Source organism: Myodes glareolus, chromosome 4 (assembly GCF_982192425.1).
Source record: "Myodes glareolus chromosome 4, mMyoGla1.1, whole genome shotgun sequence".
In the NCBI taxonomy this organism is placed as follows: domain Eukaryota; kingdom Metazoa; phylum Chordata; class Mammalia; order Rodentia; family Cricetidae; genus Myodes; species Myodes glareolus.
Window position 1 is genome coordinate 23,481,162 of NC_142029.1, and position 23,387 is coordinate 23,504,548.

At 50.0% G+C, this 23,387-nt stretch overlaps 1 protein-coding gene across 12 annotated transcripts in view; it reads left to right on the plus strand.

Moving 5' to 3' along the window:
- Window positions 1–23,387, plus strand: part of Megf11 (multiple EGF like domains 11) — a 322,674-nt gene that overhangs the window by 234,728 nt on the left and 64,559 nt on the right. For all 12 annotated transcript variants that reach the window (XR_015737665.1, XM_087905311.1, XM_087905307.1 and 9 more), the window contains 3 exons: window positions 11,930–12,176; window positions 13,752–13,872; window positions 21,547–21,683. Coding sequence is in view for 11 of the 12 variants with exons in the window: in XM_087905311.1 (XP_087761437.1) it covers window positions 11,930–12,176; window positions 13,752–13,872; window positions 21,547–21,683 (505 nt within the window). In the remaining variant the exon portion in view is untranslated. The remainder of the gene's footprint in view (window positions 1–11,929; window positions 12,177–13,751; window positions 13,873–21,546; window positions 21,684–23,387) is intronic.

The window sequence follows — 23,387 nt, forward strand, 5'->3', positions numbered from 1 at the left end:
CAGGCTGAAAGTGTGGATCCCATGTCCCTGGAAGGGGCAGCTCTGGGGCAGTGTTCTTGACCCATCCTAACCCCAGAGATCAGCTCCAGACATGCTCCCGACTCCCCACTTCCTCATCTCTTTCCCTTTCCCCTGCCCTGTTTCCTGGAATCACTCTTAAGCTGTTTCTGAAGATCCCAATTCTGGACCATCTTGAGCTGGGACTGGGAATCCAGGCCTGTGTGCCCACTGGTCAAATCAAACAGCAGTAGGCACGACAAATCGAGCCAGCTGGGAACAGACTTCTCTGAGCCTTAGTTATACCTGACTTTAGGAGCTAGGTGGAGTCTTCCGGAGATGCCGAGGTCTGGAAGGTGACTGAAGAATGACCCGAAGTTCATGGGTTATCCTCTTCTATATAGTGAGTTTGATGCCAGTCTGGCTACACGAGACCTTATCTCAAAGCAAAACAATAGCAGCCAAAAACAAAGAGGGGGAGGGGCTCCAGGCAAGCGCAAGCGCGATGACTCAGCTGGTAAAGGCACGTGGTACCAAGCCTAGTGACCTGAGTTTGCTTCCCAGGACCCAATGGTACGTGGAGAGAGACGATTTCTGAAAGTTAGCCTCTGACCTCCACACACACACGATGGCATGTCTGTGTCCCCCCATAGACACACAGTAAAGAAGATGGTTTTTAAGAGGAAGGGTATCCAAGAAAGTGGCATGTGAGCAGAGACCTGGACAAAACCCGTGCAGCGCAGCTGTTGATGCTACCCCACTCGGTCTCTCGTGCCCACCACAGCGGAGGTGTCTCTCAGCTCACCAGCCCTCTCAGTGCTGTGGCAGAGGGGCCTTCCTGGCCTTGTCCTTAGCGGGTCTCAGGAGCCGTCAGTCTTTTTGCCTAGTGACAGTAACTCTAGGTAGACAGAGGGCCATTTGTCACTCATTCTCAGGCCTATCTCTGGCAGTGACAGATAGAGCATCTTTGACTGGCAGACCAAACTGGGAGCTGTTCTCCAAGTCTCTCTCTCACTTGGGGACAAATGAACCAGGACACAAGTGACAAGATAGAGTTGAGTAAGCTTCAGTATCAAAAGGGAGTGGGTTTCCCACTGGAAGGTGGCCAGTGCCAAATAAGCTACCTAGAAATGACACTGGGGAGTAGTAGAAGACTCTGAGTCTGAGGACCTGGGTCTCTACTCTCTCTGGCTGCATCTGCAGTTCAGTGTGTCCATCTGAGCAGTGGAAATACCTTTCTCTGCGTGGTGATCTGTAAAGCACAGGAGAAAGTCAGAGGTACTCTCCAGATGGGCCAGGGAAGTAGCTCAGCGGATCAAATCACTTGCAGCACAGACTTGACAACCCGAGCTTTGTCCTTGGATCCCATGGTGCAAGGAGAGAGCAAACTCCTAGAGTGGTTCTCAGACCTGCATACATCACACACCCATCACACACACCACACACAATCACACAATCTCTCTCTCTCTCTCTCTCTCTCTCTCTCTCTCACACACACACACACACACACACACACACACCACGCACACACAGTTTTTAAAAATGTAAGTACTCACTAAATAAGCCATGCTATTCCATAGAGAAGGTTCCTGCTGCAGTTAAAGCCAGCAGTGCACACAGTTGGAAGGATCACTGTATGAAGCAAGGCAAGCATTCATTGGTGGTATTCATTTAAAAGTCTCATTGATACATGCAGTTCCGCGGCACCGATGAGAGACATTTAGTACACACGTCTGCTCTGAGAGTTGGCACCATGCTCCCATTGACTTGGCTTTGCTGTTTCTAGTCTGTTCTTTGTAGGGCTGGGTCTGCAGCAGCAGAAAAGCAGGTCCTTGAAGGCAGAGACCTTAATCGACCCTAACTGCCTCTCTACGAGCACCCACTGCAGGGCTGGGCCCTGGGTGGCTGCTCAGAGACAGCAGGGAAGAAGAACTTCCTCATACCACAGCAGCAAATCCCTCAGTAAGACCTGTGGAAGAACTCTCGGAAACTGGATAGACCTTTAAAGGCAGAAGCTGGTTCACCACACAAGCTTCCTGCTTCATCCTTTATTGTTGTGGGAAGGCCAAGAGCACACAGTAGTTCTGGGACCAGGGAACTAGGCATATGGAAACCCCGCCATGCCTGGCCCACCCAGGCCCACACCTTTAGACTCTGTGGGCCCAACATGGCATACGTTTACTTGGGTTGATCCTGTTATTTGCTATGAGTACTCCAGGCCTGGAAGGACCGGAGCCCATGACAGAGCTTCAGGGCTGTCACTCAGGGATCCTCATGAGAAGATGGTAGAGTTGGTGGCAGTGTCCCAGGTTTGGTCCCTATGGGATACATGTTTGACTCTCATGGTGACAGTCCAAGTCCTTTCCCTGTTTCTTATGGATCCCACATCACGGTAGGGGCTCACACTGGAGACTGTCACCAAGTTCTCATTTGTGTGTGTGTGTGTGTATCTATGTGTGTATATGTGTGTTGTGTGTGTATCTGTGTGTCTGTCTGTGTGTATCTCTCTGTGTGTGTCTTTGTCTGTGTGTATCTCTGTGTGTGTCTGTGTATCCCAGCCTGAGTTTGCCTCTTGGAACCACGAAAGGCAGTGTGGACGGGGCAGGGCGAGGGCTCCGCAGCTCCTTTGAAGGTTCTTCCAAAGAGGAAATCCCTTTGTGCACCGCATGATCTCTGAGGCTCTCCAGGCAAATTGGGAAGATGAATCAACTGTGGGGCCCCCATAGCTTCAAAGGCAGTGCGAGGTGGCAGATCAGGCAGGTAGAGCTGTTCTCATTAAAGCCGGGGGTGGTGGGTGCTCCCAGCAGAACTGAGGTTGAGACTGACAACCCACAGCTTGGAGCCTTGAGGGATAGCCTGCAGCCTTGGGCCCCGAGGGCTAGCCCACAGCCTTAGGTCCCAGGAGTGGGGGGTGGGGGTGGGGAACAGTCCACGGCCTGCCTCTCTTCCTTGTGGATCCCATTGCTGTGGTGGGTGAAACAGAAATGGGTTAAAGCAGAATGCTGGAGTCACTGCATTACAGATTCTGCCCACAGGCAGGGGTCTGGTCGATGCTGTAGAATAGCAGAGGGCTGGTGGGGCCGCAGTAGGAGCCACAGCAGCTGGTCGAGTGTCCGGTCTGCACAGCCATTGCCCAGTGCTGGATAGTCATGTATCCCTCAGCCTCTAACCTGTCAGAGCCCTTCTCCTGGAGAGAGAAGGAGGGAGAGAGAGAGAGAGAAAGAGAAAGAGAAAGAGACAGAGAGACAGACAGAGAGAGACACAGAGAGAAAGAGAGACAGAAACAGAGAGAGGGAGACAGATTTAGGTCCTCCAGTGTCCTGGCCCCATGCTTCCAGAGCCTGTAGCTAATTGTCCCTCCTTGGGACATGAGGGCCTCTGAAGAGGCGTGTGGGTGTGAGCACTACCCACACGTGGCCCAGCGTCCTCTGTAGATGGACCTGCCAACTCAAGGGCTGTGGCTTCTGCCAGAGATTGTATCTGCAAGGACCTGAGCCCTGGTTTCTTTCCCATCCCTGTCCTGTGCCCTGTCTTGTGTCCACTCTGAGGATGTATCCAGAAAAGTCCCTGATAAAGAAGCAAAGTCCCTGATGAAGTCGGTACAGTTGATAAGTTTGACTTTCGCCCCTCGCCCTGTCTCCTAACCAGGACTGTAAAGCATCACACCCACACGTCAATCAGCCCCTCACCTGCTGATGACCCTGAACTTTAACAGACAGTGGACGAATTATGGTGGCTGAGGATGTCTCAGGATGTGGCCATCACCCTCCACACAGTCACACACAGACAGACACAGACACTTGGGACCGTGTGCGTTCCAGTCTTTCGCTGTTTTGTGTGTGCAAGCGCATGTGGGCTTGCCTGCGAGGGCAGGTGTGAAGGCTAGAGGTCAGCATCGTGTCTTCCTCCATCTCCCTTCAACATATGTTTTATCTTTAACATTCATTTTAGTGCGGGTGTGCAACCCAGAATGTGCATAAAGTAAAAGGACAACTTGCCAGAGTTGGTTCTCTCCTTCCACCATGTGGGTCCCAGGGATTGAGCTCAAGCCATTAGACTTGACAGCCAGTGCCCTCCATCTTATTTTTGAGCCAGGGTCTGTCATTGACCTTGGGGGCCCTCTGTTTTGGATAGGTTGGCTGGCCAGTGAGCTCCTGGGATCTGCTTGTCTCTGCCCCTCCAGCACTGTGTTTAAAGGCATGCACCACGATGCCTAACCTTGTAAGTGGGTGCTCGGGATTTGAACTTGGGTCCTCAGGCTCAAGCAGCAAGCACTTTACTCACAGAGCCATCTCCTGTTAGCCTCCGCAGACCTCGAAACAGGCGCGCGCTTTCCTGACTCAAGTCCATGAGAATGGACGACTGTCCTAAGGGTTTAAACACATAGACATAAAGAGACCTGCTCATTCACCAAAGAGCAAATGGCTACTTTATTAAACTCAAGTCGGGTATTTATATTAGTGGGCAACGGGGGCAAAAGGGCACGGCCCCCTCCCAACAGGAGCAGTAGAAGGAGATGACAGGTGCCCGGCGCCTCAGGCAGAATCAGCTGCGAGGCAGGCGTGGCAGGCGTATAGGGCCCGCAGCTGGAACCTTGTTTACAGGTGGAATCACCATAACAAAAGAGAGCCAAGTTCTTTCTAAGCTATACCCTCAAGCCAGTGCAGAGCAGAGAGGCCAGGGAGTCAGAGGTCAAACAGCCCTGCAAATCGCCAAGAACAAAAGGGAAAAAGACCTGTGTACCTACAATCTCCCCATCCTCTCAATCCTTTTTTTATTATTTTTTATTTTTTTAATTTTTTTTGTAGTGCTGGAGATAGAGCCCAGGAACTTACTCACCTAAGTACATTCCAAAGCAGCTGCTTGCACTGTTAACAGTGAGTGCCCCGCCCCAACCTTGTGCACAGTGTCCTGTGCATTGCCACATAGTCACAGCAATGACATTTGGAAGCCCAGGCCTCATCCTGGCTTAACTCACCCATCCAGAGCGATGCCAGCTCCAGTAAAGCTACACTGCCCACCTCCACTGTCCCCCGACATGTTGGTGGTTGAAATGGTCGTGGCTGGCTCTGCTCTGTCCTGCCCTGTACCCCAGCTCCAGGACCTCTTAGTCCCTCCATAACTGCACTGCAGGTCTAGCCGTCACCCAAACTAGCCCAGAACCTTCTGTCTCTCTACTCTTATGAGTCAGCACTGCCTTCCATTTACTTGTCTGTTTCTCAAGCTGACTGTGGGCTTCTCAGCCCCCAGAGCACAGTGCAGGCCCAGTAATGGTTTGATGAGTGAATACATGAGCCTCTCCGCTCCCAGAAGCTGGTGTACAGAATGCAGAAAGTTGGATGGATGCAGTCCACTGGTCTCATTCTCAATCTCCAGTTCATTACTGTGTGACCACTGGGGGCGTCCTGCCATCTCAGGAGATGGAGGGGCATGGAGGCACAGTGTGCACTGGGCATGGCTGTAGGGAGCACCAGTCCCTCTAGAGGTTAAGGGAGCCGTAGATAATGTATTTAAGTACCATAGAGAGAATAACCAGTGTAGCTAATGCTACATCAGTGTAAACCCATGCTCTGTGTGTCTGCCAAGACCGGGCACAGTGTCTGGAGATTTGAGTTTTAATCTACGGTACTTGGGTCTGTGAATATGTGATTCTAACCATCTAAGTAGATGAAGGAGGAGAGTTGAGCAAGGAGCCCGCTCAGAGCCAAGTAGCTACCCTGCCAGCTCTGGCCCATTTCTCAAGTGGGTATAATTAGCATTGCCTCCTCCAGTTTCTGGATGAGGACCCCTTAGGCATTTGGAAGGCGCCTCCATTTTCAGACACCTTCTTGAGGAGTGCTGACTCCAGGACGGAAGTACCAATCCAAGTCTGTCGTTTGGCAGGTGTGAAAACCAAACACGCCATGAGAGGGCTGGGGGCTGCCCAGGTTTGCACGACATCAGTTGGGACTCATCCCTTCATGCTCCCTCCCTCTGAGGCTTGGAGTTAGAAGGAGTCCAGTGATTCAGTTGCAGAGAGAGCCTGGCTGTGTTGACTAGGACAAGCCTGGTGACATGTGGCCTCGCTCCCTGAGAAGTCACTGTATCTGTCAACTGGGATGGTCCTCCCTCAGGGTCAGGAGTAGCTAGCCCCTTAAACTCCTATCCTACCCTAACCCAGCATCCTCTTGCCTATTTCCCTGAGAGGACCAAAGGGAAGCAGACTTCTGTTGAGCCCTCTGCCTTTGGCCATGAGTTAAGTCAAAGCAGTGGGAGAGAGTCAGGGGATGTGGTTCAGTTGGTAGAGAACTTTTATGTGAGGAGGCCCTGAATTTCATCCGGGTACCGCATAGACTAGGTGTGGAGGCACACCCCTGTAACTCCAGCACTCCGAAGATAGAGGCACAAGGATCAGAAGTTCAGGGTCATTCTCAGCATCTTGGTGAGTTTGAAGGCAGCTTGGGCTACATGAGACCCTGTCTCAAGGAAATAAATGATGAGGGGATGGCTTTGTGGGAGAGTTTCTTTGTGCCTTCTCTAGACGCCAGGGTGCAGCCAGTTTAAGGCCCACTGTCTAGGGAAAGGAACCTCATGTGCCACTGGGGAGAGAGGTCTCTAGGCAGCTCTTTTGTGCCTAGCGAGGTGGGACTTCGGAAGGGAAGGTGGGAAGTCGCTGCAGTTGGCTCTGGAGTGTCTCTGGAGGCAGTTGAACATGATAGTGTTAATGTTAGCACATTGATGAATACCATTGGGTTGTGTACATAAGTGATTAACACGGGGATTTTATGCCGCATAACACAACAGAAGAATATTAATAAGTCCATGCCTTCACTGAAGAGAATGAAATGATCAGAAATAGGCTCAGCTGTGGGAAGCCTGGGACCACGATTTACACATAAGCCGAACTCTAAACAAGGCACTGGTGGGACTAGCCCTCTGCCCTTCATCATGTGGCTTCTTTTCTTTCTCGAGACAGTATCTCATGTATCCCAGGCTGGCTTCAGACTTACTGTGTAGCTGAGAATGCCATTGACCTTCTGATCCCCCTGCTTCTACCTCCTGGGTGCTGGGACGCCAGGTGTGTGCCGGCCATACTCTGTTTATGCCGTGTCCTCTTGCAGATCAGGAAGGCCCGCTATAGCTGAGCTACGGTCTTAGTGGTTGTCTCTGTGGATTATCAGTGTTGGCTGGTCAAGCCCAGGCTAGCTGCCAGCACTCCACACCCCCTGCACTGACAGCATCCCTTACCCAGCAGGTGTCAGCAGCCCAGACTCCCAGTCACTTCTTGGCTACACGACCTGGGATACGTTTCTCATCCTCTCTGAGCCTCTCTTCCTTGTTTGAAAAACGGAAATAGTAGTAGTATCTATGACCCTAAAGGAGAAAAATCGACTTTGCACCTCTGGTACACAGCCTGGTTATATGGTAAAAGCTCCTTCATAGTAAAAGCTCCATCAACTGTAGCTACAAACTGAGATGCCTGTCCGTAGTGAAGTCCGTGGGAAAAAAGGGAGACCAAATTGTTCCCCATGGTGAGGACCCGGGAGCCCACAGGCTGGATCCGAGAATCTGAAGGGGCCAGCTGGGAGGGGCCTGAGCTGCTGGCCACGCACCTCTGGGTGCCCCTTAAGCCCTGCATAGCTGCCCAGAGAAGCTAAACAATCAGCAAAACCCAAATATAATCAGAGAGCAGAGTCTGGACCTGAATGAAGGAAAAACAAACAAACAAAAATAAAACAATCACCTATGTGAGGGCTTGATATGGGCTGGCCAAATTGAGCAGAGTGTGGCTCCGTGGAGGAACACAACCACCACCGACCCCACTACTCCCCCCGACCCCGCGCCACTGTAATTGCGGAGTGATTGCTCTCCTTGCCTTCTGCGGAGTAGATAATTGGCTCTTTTAGCTCCGCCTCATTTCCCTAGCATCGCTGGGGAGTGAGGAGTTTTTAAGTGAATTTTAAATAACCAAAGTTGATCACTGTGGTCCCTAACATTTTTCCCACTGAGTCACTCTGGGGAGACATTTCTCTGCTATGGTGACATACTTCGCTGTTTCCTTGGTCAGAACTGTCTGGCTTAGCCCACCTTTTCCCTGCCGGGTTGGCTGCCAGGGACCATGTGTCCATCCTCCGATGGCCACACTTCCTTAGTGTCTGTGTTTCCTGTTTATTTCCATGCTTTCCTGCTTGGACACAATGCAGCTGGGGTGTGTACGTGTGTGCTTTGCACATATGTGTAGTGGCTAGGAGAGGACATTCTGTCTCTTTTTGCCGTGGTGTGTGGGTGGGTGTGTAAATGCCACCGTACGTGTATGGACGTCAGAGGACACCTTTCTCTCCTTCCACCATTTAGGTCTGGGAACTGCACTCGGGTCATCAGCCTTGCTGTCCAGCACCTTAACCTGATGAGCCGCCCATTGGCTTCGCTCTCCTCCTTAGTTTTGAGACAGTGTCCTACTGAATCTGAAGCTAAGCTGGCTAACCAGTGAACTCTCGGGATCTGTCTGTCTCTGCCCCACAAAAGTGGGGTTGCACGCTTGGCTGTTATGTGGTTGCTGGGGATTTGAACTCAGGTTCTCTTGCTTTCACGGCAAGTTCTCTCAGCCACTGAGCCATCTCCTGATGTGGGAAGTCCTCTGCATATGTGTTGCTTTTATTGGTTAATGAATAAAGCTTTTCAGCCAATGGCTTAACAGAATATAGCCAGGCTGGAAGAGATATTTAGAGAGAGAGTAGGTGGAGTCAGGAAGAAGCCATGTAGCCATCCTCAGGAGATAGGAAGATAGACACCTCTGCCGGAACCCGACAAAACTTTGCCGGTACTCGTGGTGATGCACAGATTAATGGAGATGGGTTAATTTAGGATATAAGACCTAGCTAAAAATGTGCTTAAGCTATTGGTCAAACAGTATTGCAAATAATAGAGTTTCTGTGTGATTATTTCGAGTCAGGGCGGTTGAAAAATGAACGAACAGCCTCCAGCAACAATCTCCCTAGCCTTGCCTTGTGGTTTTAGGGGCTTTATAAACAGAGACACAAATATAGACGTGTTCATATGCACATCCTTGTAGTGCGAGGAGCCAGGGTTGTGCTCTCATAACTTCAATGAAGTCCTAAGCCACCTTTATTCTAGCACCGCCACCGTGCTGAATTCTGTGATTCTGCCTCCAACCACTTCCTGACAAACCATCTCTTTCCAGTTACCGCCAAGCATGCATGAACTTTCCTGGCCAAACATGAACAAATGTCTACTCACCTGAGATAGGGAATCAAAGTAACAGATTCTACAAATGGACCAAAGTAACAATTTCACCAAAGACCAACTTAACAAAACATGTTCTTACTTCTAGAACATGAATGAGGGGTCACAGACAGGAGTTAGGGGGCCAAAGCAGCCACATCACTGAAAGGCCTCACTCTGTCTTGGATGGATGACAACCTCCTCATAGCTGCGTAGATGGAGTCCCCCCTTCAGTTATCCTCCCGCCTCCTGTATACTTCAGCACCCCTCAAGACTCCAAGCATCTGGGCCAGAAGTACACACAGCTGGGAGGAGGTGTAGGAAGCACAAACTGGAAGCCACCCCTCCTCTGTGAGGGGACACCATCAGGCCTGGTTTCTAGATCCTGAAGCTGCTCACAGTCGTAACCAGAAAGGAAGCAGCCAATCTGTATGGTGTCACCCACCTGGGCTTTGCAGCTGCTGTTATCAGTGTCGTCCCCAAGCTTCCCCTCTCGGAATATTCCCCAGTAAGTGTCCCATGGGCCTGAGCAATGACCTGGAATCAGGGGGCCTTGGCTGGCCTGTTAGAATATGAACTATCATGTGACTGCCATGATCCTTTATCTTCCCGCTTATAAAGTAGGGAAGAAAGTGAAGCCTGTGAGGATTAAATACTGTTCGTGCCTCTAAGACTTCCAGGAAGGGGCCGGGCACATGGGGAAAGTTAAATATGATTATCATTATGATAATGGAATCCTAGCACATACACATTGAATGCTAACTACATGTGCTTGGCGATAGAGACAGAGGGGAAGTGGGGAACAGCTCACTGGTTAAGCACTTGTCTAAATCCTCAGAACTTATGTAAATGCCTGGTGGGTGTGGAGGCTGCTTGTACTTTCAGCTTCCGAAGGTAGAGACAGGGAATCCCAGAACAAGCCGGCTGGTAAGACTAGCCATATCCACAGACTCTGGGTTTGACTGATAGACGGGCCCTCACGGAAGAAGGGTTGAGAAAGGTTCCTGCCATAACCTTGGGCCTCCTTGGGCATACACATGCACAGCACGCACCCATGCAAACAAGCCCATAGATTTGCAAACATGCTTATATACACATTCAAAAATGGGAAGGAGAGAGAGTGTGTGTGTACGTGCACATGTGCACACACACACACACACACACACAGAGACACACACACAGTGGATAGTTTTATCAGTCTTTACACTCCCTGGGAAGGCTTCCTGGACAGAACGTGGGCTGGGGGACGCTCCACTGCTGCCACGTGAGCCACTGTCAGTGTGAGCGGAGCTGTGACTCTGAGTAGACTGGGAAACAGAGGGCGATGCCCACTGATAGTTTGGCGGCTCCAGTCTGTGTTTTTCAATATTCAGGGCACGGATGAAGGAGTGAGCCAAGATGAGGTGGTGGGATCAGAGACTCAGTGGACCTCTCTACTGCAGGATGGATGCGAGCTTCCAGATACTGACCCAATCAGCCACCAGGAGAGACTTGTGTAACACGGTGATGCTGGCGGAGCCCCAGCATGCTCACAGGCTGTCTTCTTGGGCCTGCTCATCACCGGGGTGCCGCTTTGTCGCTGCTCCCAGTGGCCTGCCCCAAGGACACCCTTTCTACGCTGCTCACTTCCGCCTCCTCTGAGTATCAACATCCTAGAGAGCTGGGTACAAAGATCAGCTGGCCATCTGTGCCCACAGGCAGCAGAGTCGCCCTCTGTCCCTGCTTGCCCAGGACTGAGGTGCTCTTGGAAACAGCGGACTTCTGGTGCAGAAAGTAAGACAGATGGTCCTCTGGCAGGCAGACAATTGAGCCATCTTTCACTGCCCACTTGCAACGAGGAACCTTCACCTGACTGTCTTAACTGGAAACAATCTTTCTTGCCTTCGATATTCTAAAACAGTATTTGTGCCTGTCAGTATCTAAACTCCACTCCCGCAAAAAAAATCCCAGTGTTTGGGGGGGCATCTTATTTTTGTTGTGTCCTGAATGCACCAAGAGAGAGGGTCAAAGTGAGAGGTGACAACAGTGGGTAACCTTCCTGGGGTTCAGTGCCGCTCTATCCCTTCCATGGCTTAGAATGCAGATCTGGAAAGCCATCAGTCTTGAAAACATTTAATTACAGGGAAAGATTTCCATTGCTGTCTGTTACTTCCCAGGGATACATTTGTTTTCTCCTGCTCTTTCTGAAGGTGCTGAGGCACTGAGGAAATTGAACTGAAGAAGCAACTAGGGGCTGGAAGGATTCCCGGAAGGGAGGAAGGGGGAAAGGAGAGCTGAGAAGTGGAGCCAGGAGTGGGCACAGTGAGTTGGAAGAAACGGTCCTGAGTAAATGAGTGAGAGAAAGATGGTTCAGGCAGACATGCCCCTGGGCCCAGCTGGCTCTGGGAGGAACAAGGTCCCAGAGAAGAGAGAGGTGGCAGGAGTACTGAGAAAAGGTCCGGCTGAGAAGGCTAGAGTAGGACCAACCAAGGAGAGCTTCCCAGAGCCAAGGAGGTAGAAAGCTGTGGCCAGGTTTGTATTGGGGGCGGGGCAGTGACAGCGATTGAAATTGAGTTGCAGGGCTGGGATCCTTTGTCGTTGTGCCATCTTCAACTCCGGTGAACATTTGGTGGCTTGGTGGAGCCTGATGGAGATCCCCAAATGCCAAGATTCCTTCCAGACATCCCCTTCGTTCTAAGGAAGCCCTGACTCTGCATGTCCTCTCTTGCAGGTTGTGACAGCGAGCACTGGGGTCCCCACTGCAGCAATCGGTGTCAGTGTCAGAACGGCGCCCTGTGCAACCCTATCACCGGCGCCTGCGTGTGCGCCCCTGGCTTCCGAGGCTGGCGCTGTGAAGAACTCTGCGCGCCTGGTACCCACGGCAAGGGCTGCCAGCTGCCTTGTCAGTGCCACCACGGTGCCAGTTGCGACCCACGCACTGGCGAGTGCCTCTGCGCACCAGGCTACACTGGCGTCTAGTGAGTAGCGAGGGCGTGACCTGGGGGTGGGGCCAGGGAGAGGTCAGGACTGCTGGGGTGGGGGAAAGAGGGGATGGGGTGGAGCCAGGAGAGACGCCAGGAGAGACGAGCCTAAGTTGGGAGAGAAAGGCATGGCCTGGATGACCCTGGTTTGGAGCAGGACAGTGCTGGGGCCTAGGGGCTGTCACCGGGGCTTTCAGGGTTTGGGGGCAACTTCTTATTATCCTAGTGAGTTGGAAGATGAGAGCAGAAAGTTCTGGTTGTGAAATCTGCTGAAAAGTGCAGCAGTGTGTAAGTACATAGGCCTCGTGTACACAAGTCTCACATCCATGCCATGAGTCCCACTAGAGTCACCTGTCAGAGGGCCCTTCCTAGTTAGGGGACACAGAAGTGAGCTTAGCCTTCTCTTTTGACTTCTACAGTCTGCCTCTGCTTGCCACATCCTAATTAATACATCTGAGGCATAGGGCTGGTAAGAGCCCAACTGATATATCGTGTGCTGATTGGTCCCCTCACTTCTGTGCCCTGGGGAAGCCACACTGCTAGGGGCTCCCCAAGACAGCTTAGTTGACACTCTCACAGACAAGACTGGTGTTGTTCCAGCCCTGCAGAAGGCTCTAGAGTCTTCTTAGATCCTTAGGCATCAGCCACGGATGCTGATTACCAGACATTGAGAGCTTTTCCTGTCCCAATGTGGCTCCCAGGGTCTTTGAGCTTGAAGCCATGGCCATTGGAATGAGACCCAAGGCAATGATGCAGACCTTCCCCGTGCTCCCACAGTGGCTGTCCCCCAACTCATGGCAACTGGGAGCTTTTCAGAGTCTGGAAAGGAAATACCTCAGAATATCTGACTTTCCCTTTGAAAATAGGCACATTTTCAGAGGCTGCAGATTTGACTCTGCAGATTTGCAGAATGCTAGCTGCTCTCCCAGAGGTCCTGAGTTCAATTCCCAGCAACTACATGGCAGCTATAATGTGACTTGATCCCCACTTCTGGCATACAGGCATGCATGCAGAGAGAGCATTCATACACATAAAATACATAAAGAAATAAATCTTTAAAAGAGAAAGAGAGGGGGAGGAGGAAGAAAAGGAGGCAGCAGCCATGGCAGGTTTCTGAAGACAAAATCCAAGGCCACTTTTTAGCTCCTTGGTCTTGCTGTTTCATCCGTCTGGCATGTCCTTCCACTCTCTCAGTGAAATTAGCCTCACCTTCAAGGCCTAAGTAAAACCGTCTTAGGGAAGGTCCCTTCAGCTTCCTGCCCAGAATTTTCAAGGGTTGGCCCAAGTACCCTACAATTCAATATACTATGTCTGATATCTGTCTCCCTCTACTGGCGGGGATCAGAACATCCACTCTTAAGGCGCAGGGTTTTAGGCCTTCAGTTTGGCAGGTAGGCTGATTGCTGCCTTCATTCACCACCATGGTGGGGGAGGAGTTAGATGTCAGGTGGAGGTCAGGGTTGACAAGGTTGTGCTTGTAGACAAAGCTCCTAGGAAACCCTGGGGCATTGGGTTCGAGCTCTAGGACGTTCTTGGGAATGCTGCTGTCTATGATTCTCCCTCTCTGTGCAGCTGCGAGGAGCTGTGCCCCCCTGGGAGCCATGGAGCTCACTGTGAACTACGCTGCCCCTGCCAAAATGGGGGCACCTGCCACCACATCACTGGAGAGTGTGCCTGCCCTCCAGGCTGGACGGTAGGTGGACCCTCAAGATGTAGGTGGGCATCATAAGAAGTCTTGGCATCTGCTACAAGACCATGAAAGGCTAAATTCATCTCTCTACCCACGTCTGTAGTCATGAGCCATTATGAGACACTTGCTAGCAGTGAAGAGTCCCAGGTCTAGGATCTGTGTGATCTAAGGCAAGTTACTTAGCCTCTCTGAGTCAGAGGTCTCTCCCAGGCAACAGAGTTGAATTTTCCTCATATAACTGGCTCTGTCTAGGGCCGGATAAGTAGCTCAGTTGATAGAATGCTTGCCTAATATGCATGATCCTGGGTTCAATCCCTCACATCACATAAAACCAGGGTTGGTAGCACAGACCCATAATTCTTGTACTTGGAAGGTGGAGATAAGAGGACCAGAAGATCAAGGGCATTTTCAGCTACATAACAAGTTCAAGGTCAGCCTGGGCTACATGAGATCTTGCTGGGGAAAAAAAATTTAATTTTAAAAAAATTAGCTCTGAATTTGGGTCTGGGTACCCAAATGCGTTTCAGGTGTGGCAGGAGTTGGGCATGAGAGTCACAGCAGGGTCAGGCTCATCTGGATTTGTAAAACATTACCCTAGCTCACATATTCATTCTGACTCTGTGGTCCCCAGAATCTGTTATATTCCCAGATGCTTCAGGTACTTCTGATGCAGCCACTACTAGCACAGGCCTCCAGTCTGGGAACCCCCACTATGGGAAGCTGATGGAGATATAGCCTCACCCATGAAGGCCTTCCCTCAGGTGACATGTCCGAAGCTGCCCTGACAAACCTCCCCGCCTCTAATCTCAGCTTCCCCGTGGACACAGATGATTTGCCTTCAGTAAGCCTTGCTTGGGTTGCCTGGCATGGTAGGCACAATCCTCAGGTGAGATTGCATAGCCACGGTGCTTTGCAAATGTCAAAGGCTTTTGTACCAGTTTGATTTATATCCCTGGATATCACAGGCTAGCCACAGCCTCCAATAGCTGCTAGGCTCCCCTGGTCAGCACCTCCCTATGGCTCCCAAGCCCCGGAAAGGTTGTCAGTCTCAGAGGCTGCCCTTCCACACTGTATCCCCTTTAACATGTCCCACTTCAGAAGAGGCTCAGTTGCCTCCCTAGGGACAGGGACAGGCCTGCTGAGTACAGCCAGGTATTTCAGGAGGCTTTCGACACCAAGGTCCCAAGGGCAGCCAAGAAGGACATCTGTAGGCTCAAGGATGCTTCTCGACAGGGAGGGACCTTAGAAATCTAGTGTGGCCAAATACGGCTAGGGCTACGTAGTGGAGTCAGTGAGGGGCAGGGGTCACACTTGAGCCTCTGGGAATGACTTCTTTAATGAGCTCCCCAGGTGACTCTGAGGCAGGCAGCATGCAGACACAGCTTCCTTTGGATGTCATTGCTCAAGAGCAAAGGGCTTCCCTCTGTACAGAATCCTGTCGCTCCTAGCAGTGGATGGGGGAGAAAGCCTTACCATTGGGATTCAGACTCCCACCACTCTGTCTGGGTCTATTCAGTATGGATGTTCTGGGAAACAGGTCACAAAAACAACACCAGTCACAGCTTGAGAAGTCTTTCAACGCCATGGTCTGACCATAAATGACCTTTCTTGCAGGAGAGAGAGAGCAGGGAAAGCTAGTGACGTGCCTTAAGCCTCATGTTGGTTAGGAGTAAGGTGGAGTTAGAACCTGGGTCTCCACTCCAGAACTACCCCACCCATGCATGCTCTCTCTCCCTCTCCCCCCTCTCTGCCTCTCCATCTCTTTTTCTCCTTCCTCTTTATCTCTCTCCCCCCTCTGTCTTTCTGTGTGTCTCTCTTTCCTCTTTCTTTCCTTTCTCTTTTTCTCCCTCTGTCCTTCTCTCCTCCCCTCTCCCCGCTCTTCTGAAAGGACACAGAGGATGAGATCTCCTCTCTCACCTGTTTCCTTCTCCCACCCTAGCCTGCTTTTTGAAAGGCCTCTATCACCAGACAGCTTCCAGGTATCCAATGCCAGGCAGGGCTCAGGGAAGCCCATCAGCTAGGGAGGGAACCCAGACCCTGGAGAGACCTCCCCTGAAAAGCTGCTGTGGGCTGCAGGACTTAGGAGATAGGAGATGGAGAAAGCCAACACATATTGGCAGCTCTTTTCCTAACACACTTTTTCGGGGTGCCGAGAAACCCTGTCTATAGAAAGCTTTGGTGCTGAGGACTTTGTTTTAAATTTTATGATAGACAATCACATTTCTATTTCTGACATAGCATTGAACTTGCAGATTTGCATGAATTATTAATACCCTGGTGCATGCAGAGTCACAAAAATGAAGCTTTGACTCAGGTCTGAGGCTCCTCCAAGGAGAGCTGGAGCCAAGGAAAGGCTGCTGGGGGAAGGGTCACCTGTCTTTATCTTTCATTGTCTGACTTGCCAGTGGCCCCCATGGAGTTTCATCCCTTTTCCCACTCTGAGGCTGGTGGAGCGGCTGCTCACTGCCACCACTCGGCAGGGACACTGAGTACAGAGGAGCTTCTGGGATCTCTGGCCCATCTGCCCCTTCAGGCCATCAACCCCCAAGAATACCACAGGCCCCTTCACTTGCCTGGCCATAATGAATCCAGTGTGGAGAGGCCTGTATAAAGAACCTGGGAACTATTTCCCCGCTTTTGCTGACTCTGAGACCTTGCAGAGGAAAGAGGGTAACTGCGGGTAGCTTGATGGCAGTGGACACTGGGTGGACACTGGGGACAGGCAGAAAGCAGGAAGGGCAGCAATCGGTTCCTCGGGATTTCCCAGTCTGACACAGAGGCTGAACAGAATGGGTACATTCACATATGCTCCATACACACAGACACTCACGTGCAAAGGAAATGATGGGCAGGAGGAGGAATGGAGCCAGAAGCTGGGAAATGGGACCAGTGAGGGTGGGAGCCCAGAGAGGGCTTTGGTGGCTTAGGCTTTGGTGTCTCAGACACGAGGGGTTGGAAAGATGACTACAGAGGCCAGTGGCTGGTCCTGAGCTTGGGATCACCTCCATAGCACCTTCACCAGCTGCTGCTCAGTGTCTCCACAGGTTGGTGCCACTCTGGGGGCAGCAGCCACTGGTGTGAATGCCCAAAATGCTGGCAAGACTGAGGCACCATCTTGTCCCCTTCCTTTTAATCTTCTGGTGCACACAGACCTCTTACAGTGGAGCTGCTCTCTAGAGTCTCACAGAAGCATTAGACCTGACCAGGTGAAGAGCAGGACTTGCCCCATTTCACACCGACCTTCTAAATGTAGCCCAGGAGCCCACCACAGTGGAAACACACCCGGCCTTCGTAGGATGCCAGACAAATGGCTCAGACAATAGGGATTTGTTTTCTCTTGGGTTTGGAGGCTGAGAAAAAGTATCTGAGTGTCTGAGGTCAAGGTGACTCCATCAGGCAGGGCTGTTGATTTCTGAGCCCCTCTCCCCAGGCTAGAGATAGCCATCGTCTTCCTTGGCCTTTGCGTGGCCATCCCTCTGACCTTCTTGTAGAACCCAGGACCACCAGCACAAGAATGGTACCACCCATAATGTGCTGAACCCTCCCGTGTCAGTTATCAGTTAGGAAAATGGGCCTGTAGAGATGACTCAGCAGTTAAGAGCATTGGCTGCTCTTCCAGATCCTGAGTTCATTTCCTAGCTCCCACATGGCAGCTCCAACTGTCTATGATGGTATCTGTTGCCCTCTTCTGGTATGCAAATATACATGCAAACAAAGCACCTATATACATAAAATACATATGTACGCACATACCTAAATACATAAAATACATACGTATGCAATACACATATACATTTTTTTAAAGAAAGAAAAAATGCACTACAGGCTTACCCATAGGCCAATCTTACTGAGGCGTTTTCTCAATTGAGAGTTCCTTTCCCAAATGATTCTAGTTTCTGTCAAGTTGACATAAAATTAGCCAGCACACATCATCATGTCTGCCTTTTTACGTGGCTTCTGGGATCAAAGCTAAATCCTCATGTTTGCATAGCGAGCATGCTACTGATTGAGCTAACCCTCCAACCTGCTATATATCTGTCTTCATCCCCGAGTTAGGTCGGATGAGGGCCCACCTACACAAGTTTTTCACTTCACCTCTGCAAAGGCCGCATGTCCGCATGCAGTCATATCCTGGCACACTGGAAGTGAGGATTGCAGCCAATCTCCAGGAGATAAAGTCACAGCAGGAGAGGAACCCCCGCGCTTGCCAGCTTCCTCCAGAGGTCATTCTTCCAACCAGCAGTAGTTGATCATTTATGTAGTCACGTACCGCCCCATCAGTGTCAACTTTGTTCAGCTGACATTCATTAAGTGCCACTCAATAAGGCACGGTATCAGCTGGCTTCCTTTGCATCCCTAATCTTGTTTATCTTTACAACTTCCTAGAGACCAGGGGTCATCTCTCTCTCTCTCTCTCTCTCTCTCTCTCTCTCTCTCTCTCTCTCTCTCTCTCTGTGTGTGTGTGTGTGTGTGTGTGTGTGTACACATGAACGAGGGCTCCACCTGTTCAAGGGTAAGGAGACTGGTAGGCATGAACATTTCCTGCCCGAATTAGCTTGAACTGTTTTTCAGGGTAGAGTACCCTCAGACACCCCCAGACAGTAAGGACAGAATTGCACAGAAGCCAGAGAATTCTCTTGTCACCCATGGATGGCTAAGCTCATGGGGAAAAAGACAGGCACCTGTCACCCCCAGACTCCTCTCACCCCACTTTTGCACACTCACCTCACAGTCCTCGCTTCTCTAGCCTCCGCGGTGCCTGCCGTGGGGAATCTGAGCTGAAAGCCTCCCACTTAATTCATTACAACTCAATAACACGACGTGGAAAGATGGCTCCGGTCTGGCAGGCTTTTCCTGACTGAACTAGCTTCTTTGGGGCCGGTGATTATTGGTGCTTAATAACTGTATGTTGAACAAATTGATTAATTAATTGGAAGATCATCTTCATTCTCCATGAGAGAAATGATTATCTCTGGCATGAGGGTGAAACGGTGGCAGGAGACAAGACTAGGCTCAGATGTCTGATGAAGACTTGAAGTTTATACAAACTGTTTTACAGACGTATACCACAAGGCTAATACTGGAGGGTGGGGGCAGAGAGAAAACAGCCCTCAGTACATAATGTTTGCAGTCCTAGTCCATGTCTGTTTGGGTGTCTCCTTTTGTTTTCTACCTAACATGCCTTACTGCCACTTCTCAACCTAATGTCTTCAGACCACAGACAGGATTCAGGGTGGTGAGGTGGCTCAGTGGCATAGACTATTGTCCTCAAGGCTGACAACCTGAGTTCAACCCCCTGGGACCCACATGGGAGAAGAGACTGACTCAAGCAAGTTGTCCTATGACTCCAACATGCATGCCATAGCATACCCGCACGCACATGTATAAATAAGTAAACTTAAATTTTATTTTAATTTATTTAATTCTAGCTCCCTGCTGTTTGAGTTGGCATGGAAGTCAGACACATGGGAGACAAGCCACCACCTAGTAGGGAGGAGGGCAGAGAAAGAGGGGAGATCCAAGAGTACAGGCCGGCTCCCTAAAGGAAGAAGGAGAGAGGACAGCGAAGTTCGTGATGCTTAGGATAGTACGTTTGTGTGTGTCTATATGTTAACATGGCTTTGTGTGGCTACTAATTTATCCAACAGCTCAGCCAAAGTCTGAAATTCCTCTCAATAAGGTCAGACACCTCAGAAGTCCCCACCTCGCTCCCTCTCTCCCTCCCTGGTTGCTTGCCTTTGTGTTTTGAGGCAGCCTTGGGCTTGTGTTGTGAGCTCCTTGCTCAGCGTGCTCACTACTCTCCTGGGTTCCTTTTGTTTCTCTTTTGATGGGTCTCTAGTTCTCAGAATCCATTCTTTTTTTTATTTTTCTTGAGTAATCATCTTCCTTCTTTTTCTACCTTCCTTTTCTTTCTCTTTGTTTGTTTGTTTCTTTCTTTTGGTTGAACAGGATCTGATATATCAGTCACACTTTCAAACTAATTGAGGAAGACAGAGGATGACCTTGAACTTCTAGTCTTCCTGCCTCCACCTACAGGTGTGCACCCACACTGAGTCTATCTGATGCTGAGAACTGATGCTTCTCCCATGCTGGGCAAGCACTCTGCTAACTGAACTGTATTGCCAGCCCTGGAAAGTTTTTCTGATGAGGGGTGGGACATCTTCCAGTTAGTTTCCTAAAGTACCATGAAGGTTACTGCTTTTTTCTTTAAATCTAAAACTGTCCTATCAAAACCCCTGCTCAAATATTTGTTTTGAGAGGTATAATATTCTAGACAAAAGGATTTTGCCTTTTAACTAATGGTTTTCTTGACATGCTAAAGATCCTGGCTCTGAGCCACATCCCTCCTGCTTCTTGGCAATCAGTACTAGGTTGAAAATTATTTTCTCTCCAAAATGTTAAGGAATTACTCCATTGTCATCTAATTTCTAGATAAGATATCTAATAACTTGATTCCTGATTTTGTATATGACTTTTCCTCTTTTTAAAAACTTCAATTAAGTTTACATTTAGAAATATAAAACATTGAGCTGGAGAGATGGCTCATTGGTTAAGAGCACCGGATGCTCTTCCAGAGGACCTGGTTCAATTCCCAGCACCCACATGATAGCTCACAACTGCCTGTAACTCCAGTTTCAGGGGATCCAATGCCCTTATACAGATGTGCATGGAGGTAAAACATAAATGTGAATAAAATAAAAAATAAAATAATTTTTTAAAAAAGGAAACTTACAACTTTGGTGTCTGGAGAGACGGCTCAGTTAAGAGCGCTTGCTGCTCTTCCAGACCCAAGTTCAGCTCTCTGAACCCATGTCAGAGAGCTCACAGCCACCTGTAACTCCAGCTCCAGGGGATCCAAAGTCGTCTTCTGGACTCCTTGGACATCCACATGCCCATGGCATACATACACATTCATACACAGAAATAAAAGTAGTGTTTTTTAAAAATCTTTTAAAATAAAATTTATAATGCTATACCCTGATGGGAGTCATATAGCCCCTCTTTCATTTCCCCTCCTTCCAGTCCTTCACCCCTCCTGTCTCCTCCCCTTTCCGCCCCTTCTCCCCTTCTTCACACTCCAGTTCCTGTCCCTCCCCACCTCCATTTGGGTCCTCTGTTCTCATAATAGCTGGCTTTAGGGAAGTCACAGAAGTGAGCGTGTCTCCACACCTGGATGTTTAATCGATAGCGGGGGCTCTCCTGTATCTCCTCTCTTCTCTTCTCTTCTCTTCTCTTCTCTTCTCTTCTCTTCTCTTCTCTTCTCTTCTCTTCTCTTCTCTTCTCTCTTCTCTTCTCTTCTCTCTCTCTCTCTCTCTCTCTCTCTCTCTCTCTCTCTTTCTCTCTGTTAGTACATATGAGAGGAGTAGCATTATGTACTCTACTTTGCTTCCTTGCTGATCTCCCCAGGACCCTGTGAGGACAGGTATCAATTGCACTTGCTTTCTGTGCCCCAGGTATCTGACCCAGCACCTGATATACAACAGGTTCCACTAACTAAACACTGAGTAATTGGGTGAAAGAACTGACCTCAGTAGTCCTAACTGTAGCATGAACACCAGTTTTCCTGATTACGCTGGGAAGTTGGGTTGGCCTTGTGGCCCCAATATTCCTTGGAGACTATAACCTAAGCATGATATCTCTGGAGCCCTACCAAGCCTGTCCTCAATTCTGTTGCAGGGAGCAGTGTGTGCCCAGCCTTGCCCACCAGGGACGTTTGGCCAGAACTGTAGTCAGGACTGTCCATGCCACCATGGAGGCCAGTGTGATCATGTGACTGGACAATGCCACTGTACAGCTGGATACATGGGGGACAGGTAAGGATGGCATTAACTTTTGCCTTTGATGTTCAGTTGTTCATATCCTCAGCAACCTTGCGGAGAATACCAGCCATGGCACCTCTGGCCAGACTTCTGGTTCTTTCCTCGGAAGACATTCTGAGTCCTACCAGGGAAATCCATCAGCTCACCCTTTCTCACCCTGTGTGTGCCACCCCTCCCCGAGTCTGACTGCCCTAAACTTACACTGGGGAAGGAGACAAGTGAGCCCCCTGCTCCATCTCCCCTGTCTACACTAACAGAAGGAAGCAGTGCTACAGAGACCCCAAAAGAGCTAAGAGAACAAAAAGCTGCGCCTACATTTTGAAGTTATTATGGAAGTAGATTTTTATTTCAAAATTGAGTTATCTCTGAAAGATAGTGACATCAGTTTGTGCTGTATGAATGCCTGAGAGTAGGCAGAGCAGGGGTCCAGAGAGACACTGATATCCTGGAATGATGCCAACCTGGCAGAGGGGACAGGCAACAGAACACATTACCGAGGAATTGCCTTCTGGGTACAACTGCACCAGCTGGAAGAAAGCTATGGGGCCAGGGCCAGGAAGAGGGAAAAGCAAGACCTGTGTAGCAAGTGGCGAACCAGAGGTAGAGGACCACATATATCCACAGACCCTGGCCAGGTCCCCTTCCTCCACCAACCAGCCAGCCAGCTGAGTCCCTGCCTTTTGCCTGACTCTGTGCAGGTGGATCCAAGTCTCATCTCTGGTCCCTGAATGTGGTTACTCTTTCTAGACAAAGGAAATGGTGTAGAAAACACAGCTTCGGGTAAGCATTAGAGAAGCAGGACTGATGGTCACACAGGCCTGTCTCCTTCAGCTGAAGGAAATGAATGTTGCCTGTTCGCCTGGAGTGACATGGTCAAACAACCTGGTGACCCTTTGCTCTCCTAGGAGGACCCATCCTCCACCTGCATCTCCCAATATCCTGAGCTTTGTCTCTCAGTGAAAAGAACACATCCCTATGAAAGAGACCCCGTGTGCTTTGTGCCCTCCAAGAGAATCCATCCTTGTGCGGATCACGGGTCCTTCTTTAGGCCCTAGCTATCACTGTGTTTATCAACCAATAGAATTCATTCTTATTGTAAAGATCACGGGTGCTTTGCTGCTTTGCAAGTGATGGAGCGAGCCCCGAAGCTTTGTTATGAGAATTGTCATGTGAAGAGTCCCCCCACCCCCAAAGTTCTACTATGTTTCAATGTGTAAGAAAAGTAAGTCTAACGTGACTCCAGTCGCTGGAAGGCTATGACCCAGGGCTTGCAAATACAGTACTGGAATTTGTTTCCTGGTCTTTGTCTGGGTGACATAAACAGGGGTCATGGCTAAGTCACCCAATGAGTCCTTTCTGGGGTGTGTGTGTGTGTGTGTGTGTGTGTGTGTGTGTGTGTGTGTGTTGATAGTATCTCTTATAGCCCAGGCTGGCCTCAGTTTCACAGTACAGCCAAGTATATTACCTGAATTTCTAAGCCTCCTGCCTCTATCTCCTGAGTGCTGAGGTACAGATATATGTCACCATGCCCATTAATGTGGTGCTAGGGATCAAATCCACAGCTTCCCGCATACTAGGTAGGCACTCAACCAATGGACTTCCATATAGCTCCAGCACCTTTTAGATCTGACTAACAAAATCGGCATCCTCCCCCCACTCCCTGCCTGCTGCTCTCCTTAGAACTTCCCAGTCTTTAGA